The sequence below is a fragment of the Perca flavescens genome, chromosome 14, assembly GCF_004354835.1.
Source record: "Perca flavescens isolate YP-PL-M2 chromosome 14, PFLA_1.0, whole genome shotgun sequence".
Lineage (NCBI taxonomy): Eukaryota > Metazoa > Chordata > Actinopteri > Perciformes > Percidae > Perca > Perca flavescens.
The window spans coordinates 10,301,814-10,308,714 of record NC_041344.1 but is presented as its reverse complement, the minus strand read 5'-3'; the positions used below and the strand labels follow the sequence as shown (position 1 = coordinate 10,308,714).

The window sequence follows — 6,901 nt, the reverse complement described above, 5'->3', positions numbered from 1 at the left end:
TCACATGTAAAAAAAAAAAAATACTGAATCAGCTTCATTGTTCAGTGAAGTAAGTTGGTTTAATGTGTAGTATAGCAGGCAGGGTTACATATCACTGCAATTGTGAGGTGCTGAAACCCTAATTAGTACTTTAACTAATCAAAAATGCCAGTACAGTGTCGTTTATACTCACAGTAAAAGTTGTAGAATTGTTCTACCTCAGATAGATAGATAGATAGATAGATAGATAGATAGATAGATAGATAGATAGATAGATTTCCTTAAGGCTCCATATGTTTAAATTTGACACTTGGCTTGGATAATGGCTTTAATATTTTTCCTGAACTATAAACATTTATCAGAATAGATAATAATAAGATAGTTAAATATAAAGACTTTCTTTTTGGTGTCTGGTCAAAAATACTGGCTATGGCCATCATCTTAATTGGAACTGGAAAGAAAAAAATGTATAGTGATGATATAGACATTTTGGTGGACACTAGTCAGCATTTTCCAGACTTTAGGTTTATGCCAAGAATTCATACATCAGCTGTAACTTGGACATATACCATAGAACAATCAAAATTCATATTTTACCAAATTACGGTACTTTAGGATTATGTACTGACATTTCTTTTTGCAAATGCAGTCCTGCAAAAGAGCATGTAGACTCCACAATCCTTTAAAAAAATCATCCACTTTTAAGTTGGATTCCAAATGAAAAACTGCATGTAACTTCACCTGCAACTATTGATGAGCTCCATCTTTCAGAGACTGCAGTTCATTCCATAATGCAGCAGCCTACTTTATTAAAGTGGCAGAGCCTGTTGAGCTGAGCTGGTTTTCAGAGGTGAGACTGCCCTGTAAAAACGCACAAATCTTAAAAACTGAATTCTTATTTTGGGTGTTGCCTTAAAGATGCAGATCAACAGTCCAGAAACTACATCCATGAACAGAGACAAAATAAGACAGAATAAGAAGCACCGACAAGCACGGCTGCATGTTTAAATCATATTTCTAGGCAGCACTAACACTGATTTCTGCAGCCTTATGTAAGTAATAAACTAATAATATCAAAAAAACGGAAATACAAAAATATGGTGTTACATTTTGGCGCAGCTTTGTTGATGGGGGAGGTCTAGTGTCGAAATGTAATGATGGGCTAATCCCCTCGCATGCGTAATGAGAGCTCGTGCGTGCCAAGATCAAGGCTCAAAACCAAACCGCCATCTGCCCGACACACACAGTTTGCTCTGACGAACGCGGCGACGTATCGATCTTTGTCACATTATGATGGTTTCATGTGCAGCACACGTCCGGGTGCAATTTGGAGCGTTTTGAGATCGATTTACACTTTTCCCGGAGCTGCAGAGTTGATTTATCACTCGCTTTTCTCGTGCGTAAAACCTGTTTGGTGCGTAAAGAGGCAACAAATCCGCTGAAAAGTCTAGTTCCCCCCGGATATTTGAGCCTAAACATTAAGATGGAAAACTTTACAACAGCTCCAGAGCTGAACCACACTTTGGGGGTTTGGACGGACTACAGTATCCAGTACAAAGTGATAAGTAGTTTACTGCTTTTCGCGATTTGCGCTTTAGGAATCGTTGGCAACGTTATGGTCATCCTGGTGGTGCTCACTACCAAACACATGAGGACTCCAACCAACTGCTACCTGGTGAGTTTAGCAGTGGCTGATCTGATGGTGCTGACAGCGGCTTGTTTACCGACCATCACGGACAGCATCTTGGGATCCTGGGTGTTTGGCCACTACGGGTGCCTCTTCATCACCTACTTCCAGTATCTCGGGATCAACGCCTCCTCTTGCTCCATAACAGCGTTCACCATAGAGAGATACATCGCCATCTGTCATCCGATTAAAGCCCAGTTTCTGTGCACCCTGTCCAGAGCAAAAAAGATCATTTTGTTCGTTTGGGCTTTTACTTCTCTGTACTGTATGATGTGGTTCTATCTGTCAGACATCAATGAGCTGGTATATGACAACATCACCATCATCACCTGCGGCTACAGAGTCCCCAGGAAATATTATTTACCCATTTACTTCTTTGATTTTGGCGTCTTTTTCGTGTTGCCGCTGCTGCTCTCCGCGGTCTTGTACGGACTCATCGCCAGGATCCTTTTCCTCAACCCGCTGCCCTCCGACCCCAAAGACAAGAAGAAGAACGGACACAACAACACCAACAATAAGAGAACCAGCTGCAAAAACTCCCGTCACTCCAGCTCCACCGCGACCTCCCGCAGACAGGTGGGCGGCGTGTGAGTCTGGAGAGGATCACAGCCAGGCTGCTGATCTTTAACAAGGGAATACATTCTGCTGAGGATGGGGCTGAAAATGTTATTTACTCAAGTACTGTATTTAAGTACAAATATATGGTACTTGTACTTTTTGAAGATTGTACACAACATTTATGATGCAATAAAAAAAAGGATAATTTCAGGATAAATGTAGGCCTATATAAAATACTTAAAATTTGCTCCACTTACACCAGTTGCAACAGCAAAATGCTGATGAATGCATCACTAATAATATGTCACTAAAATAATTCAAGAATGTGACATGAACACTCTAAGGGGTATTTTTCAACATCAAGTATTTTTACTTTTGAAAACGTAAATTTTGCCGATAATACTTGCGTACCTTTCAGTGCAGTTATTTTACTTGTAATGGTGTATTTTTACAGTCTGGAATTGCTATATCAATTTAATACTTCATCAACCACTGTAAATGATAACAAATAACTTAACTAACATACATACTAACTTTATAAATTAGGTCTTGAATAAAGATCAGTATGGCAAAACAATTCAACAAAAATGCCACTAAATTGAAGAAAAACAATTGAACTTTTTTTTTTTAATGCAACAACTGGCATTCTCTCTGCATAAGATATTTTCCCAACTTAATTAAAAAACATGTTTTGAGTCATTATAGGATTGAATGGCTTTAGATGAATATCTGTTGCATTACACATCATCACAGATTTTCTACATAAACAAAACATCATATCGTAACCTCTTTAAGTTCCTCTTAGTACTCATCGTCCAGGAAAAACATTGTTAGAGAGACACATTTTGGCTTTAATCTGATTCACCCAGATTACATAACTGAATCAATGGATAATTAAATAAACAAACAAATCAATTAATTAATTATTAAATGAGTGCTGCAACTCCACTTATTTTCATTATATATTAATCTGGGAATTATTTTCTCAATGAATCAATTAACCACTTAGTTTTTAAATCCAAGTTTACATGTCTCATTTTGTTCGACCAACAGTCCCAAACCCAATTATATTCAGTATATAATCCTAGAATATCGCAATAAAACATCAAATGTTTATATTTGAGAAGCCACAACCAGCAACCTTTTGGCATTTCTGCTTAAAAAAATTATTTATTAACTAACTTCACAATTAGTCGATTATGAAAACTGTTGATCAATTGAATTGAGTAATTGACTAATTAACTTATTGTTTCAGCTCTAAAATAAATGAATACAATATATATATATATATATATATATATATTTGATCTGTAGTGGGTCTATAACAGTTAGTTTTGTTTTCATATAGCTACTAAAAGTGCTTTTTGTGAACTGCCTCTTTAAAAACTTTAAAAAAAGAAAAAGATTTCAAATGGTCAGAACTTATTCTGAACCTTATTCTGAACTAAAAAAAAGGCTTCTTTATAGATGTCCATGAACTCATATTTATAAAGAGAAAGAACTGAATATGTTTACCATGTGTGGCTCCATATTTGTTATTTTTATTTACTTCACAGCTCAACAGTATTGATTTGGCCACTAAAATAAAACTTCTCTGGGAGCTTTATTGCAGCAGCAGTTCTCATATTTCTGCTTGTCGCCCGCTACAGGTGACCAAGATGCTGGCTGTGGTGGTAATCCTGTTCGCCACGCTCTGGATGCCGTACCGCACTCTGGTGGTGGTCAACTCCTTCCTGGACCCGGCCTACCTGGACAGCTGGTTCCTGCTGTTCTGCAGGATCTGCATCTACCTCAACAGCGCCATCAACCCGGTCATCTACAACGCCATGTCTCAGAAGTTTCGCGCCGCTTTCCGCAAGATCTGCTGCTGTGGGAGGAAAGGCTTGGATAAACCCGCCGCCTACAGCGTGGCCCTCACGTACAGCGCAGTCAAGGATTCCTCGTTGGTGGAGGGCACTGATCACTTCACAACAGAGCTGGAGGATCTCACCGTCACAGAAGACCTGCTGTCTGATCAGAAAAATATGTTCCCAGACCCTTGTGTGTACGGTAAGGTGAATTTCAGCGACGCCTAAAGTTTGTTTGAGGCCAGACGATTCTGAGGGTCAATCAAGATTTAAAGAGTTTGAAAATGTTGCTTAATGGAATCTGTTAAGTGGGACAATTGTTTCCTGAGTGCCTGCTGACCTTTTCAAAGCCAGGCTGCTTTGGCTAGAGATGTAAACACAGATTACAGCTACTGATACGTAATGACATGATATGTAATACCGAGAATGATCCTGTACATTGTAAAGCAACAAACATCATCAGATAAGCACTCTCTTATTGTATAGGGGTTATCTTATCTTGGACCTACCCACATTATACACCGTGTATGAGTCAACAAGACAAAACACTATTGGATCGTTAAAGGGGACATATCATGAAAAACTCACTTTTTACTGCTTGTAAACATTGCCGACCAACCCACAGGGTTTTGGGCTGCTTAGATCAGAAAACTGCTTTGATCAGATACAACAAGTATTTCAGATTTGGCTCCCCTTCCTGTGTCGCATGCAGGCTCATTAGAATACACCGCCCTTCATCTGAGAATTACCACCCACAGCTTGAGAACTACCTTTGCAAAGGTGCGCAGTATTTTTTTTTCGCAAGCCAATCAAACAGACTAGGATTTTTTGTGAGAGGGCTTAAAGTGACAAGCGCTAAAACTGAGCATTTCAGACAGAGGGTGATTACAGGTATATTCAGACAATTAGAATGAGAAACAAAATGTGTTTTTTGAACATTAAAGGATGTAAACATGTTCTAGCAAGAACCCATAATACAAGTATGAATGTATAAATTATCATGATATGTCCCCTTTAAAGCTGCACATGGCAGGGCGGCATACGGTTGGCTCCAAACTGCAGCGAGAGATTACAGTCTGATATAACGTGAACCCAGAAATCCTGCAAACCAACCAACACAGCCGGTCAGTGATGCTTTTATCCCAAAGGATACCAAAGAGATATCAGAAGCGAAAAGAATAACAGCATCAAGTACGGCTTGGAAGAGTTGAATTCAGTCTTTATGTTCTGAGTCACCACTGACAGCACTGTACATACTAACATTCAGGAATGGTCATTTTCCTCAGCTACAGAAAGACTTAGGCTGATGTTTTCCAAGCAGGCGGCACCATTAAAGAGTGAGTCACACCTGAGCCCTCACGGACAAAACAGGCTGTATTTTTATCGTGAAGGACTCACATACAGCCTTGAGCATGATGTGAAAACCAAGACAGACTGTGTTGAGTGTGTTCTGGAGGCCAGCTTCATTCTTTATAAAGATTTCTTAATTGTTTGTTGAGGTTTTCCACTGCAAAGTGTTCACTGACAGAGAGCGAAAACAAAGTACATAAGTACTTTGTGTACTGCCAGAATCTATTCAAAAATGGCACTGTATGACGGAAGCAGCTAGGTTGTTGTAAACCGACGCACACATATTATAACTCTATGATAAAGAAGACTTAACATTAAGTTAACTGAGATTCAACTGTTCCTAGCAACTGTTATGAGTCACTACTGCAGCAAAACAACCCCTCTTTCCAAACAGAAAATGAAACGAACATAAAACCCTCCGTTGAATAGTTCGACAACTTTACATAGGTAAAAAAAAAAAAAAAGGCTGCAGAGAATCTACACCATAATCCTTGTTAATATTGTCATAAACGTGTTAATATTTTCAACCTGATTTATTATTGTAGAGAAAAAACATGTAACCACACCCACCAGTGATGTCACAGTGTACTGAAACAGCCTGGCATACACCCGTACATCAGCACAGACTTTCACTGCTGTTAAAGTTACTTCTTAAACATTTGTAAATTAATTAATAAATGCATAAAAAAATACATTCATTAACTATTTCTAAAGAAGCAAAGTCACAAGCCTTTATTGATGACTTTCCTAATAGTCTATAAATGTTACTATATTTTAATACAGCCTTAGTTACAACATAACCACCCTTTATAAAAACTGCCTTATTAGACAATGGTACCTCCTTCACTATTGAATTATTAGTCAATGATTCACTCATATATTTTATATTTGTGTGAGCAGCAGTGCCTTTACACTGTAGAAGATGGTATACTGTATAGTGTTACAGAGATCGAAGGACCTTACACACATGCACTGCAAACGTGAAATTATCCAGACATTGCCCGGCAGAGCTGGAGGTTGGAATGCAAATGTCCGAATGTAAATGTAAATGGACTGTTCTTATATAGCGCTTTTCTAGTCTCAACGACTACTCAAAGCGCTTTAACATAGTACAGGAACCATTCACCATTCACACACATTCATACACTGCTCATCAGATAATCAGTCACACGCATTTACACTCCGATGCGCAGCTCGGGGTTCAGTGTCTTGCCCAAGGACACTTCGACACGGGACTGCAGGGCCAAGGATCGAACCACCAACCTTCCGATTGGCAGGCAACCGCTCTACCACTGAGCCACAGCCGCCCCTGAATCAGTTGGATCAGACATCAAAAGGTCTTTACCCTGCCAGCTCCCGAGTACAAAGTCTGTGTAATGTCCGATTGAGCCCAAAGTTTGAGAATTCACAGAAATCGTATGGGTGTGTTTAGAGGTTTCTGTTGGCTGGCCAAAACACAGGATGAAAACTAAGAAGTTAA

The 6,901-nt window shown here is 39.1% G+C and overlaps 1 protein-coding gene across 1 annotated transcript; it reads left to right on the top strand.

The window, feature by feature from the left end:
- The first annotated feature begins 1,462 nt into the window (after nt 1-1,462).
- Nucleotides 1,463-4,299, top strand: trhrb (thyrotropin-releasing hormone receptor b). The gene is made up of 2 exons (XM_028598219.1): nt 1,463-2,242; nt 3,874-4,299. The coding sequence occupies exons 1-2, from the start codon at nt 1,463-1,465 to the stop codon at nt 4,297-4,299; spliced, it is 1,206 nt and encodes a 401-aa protein (XP_028454020.1).
- Nucleotides 4,300-6,901: the final 2,602 nt, after the last annotated feature.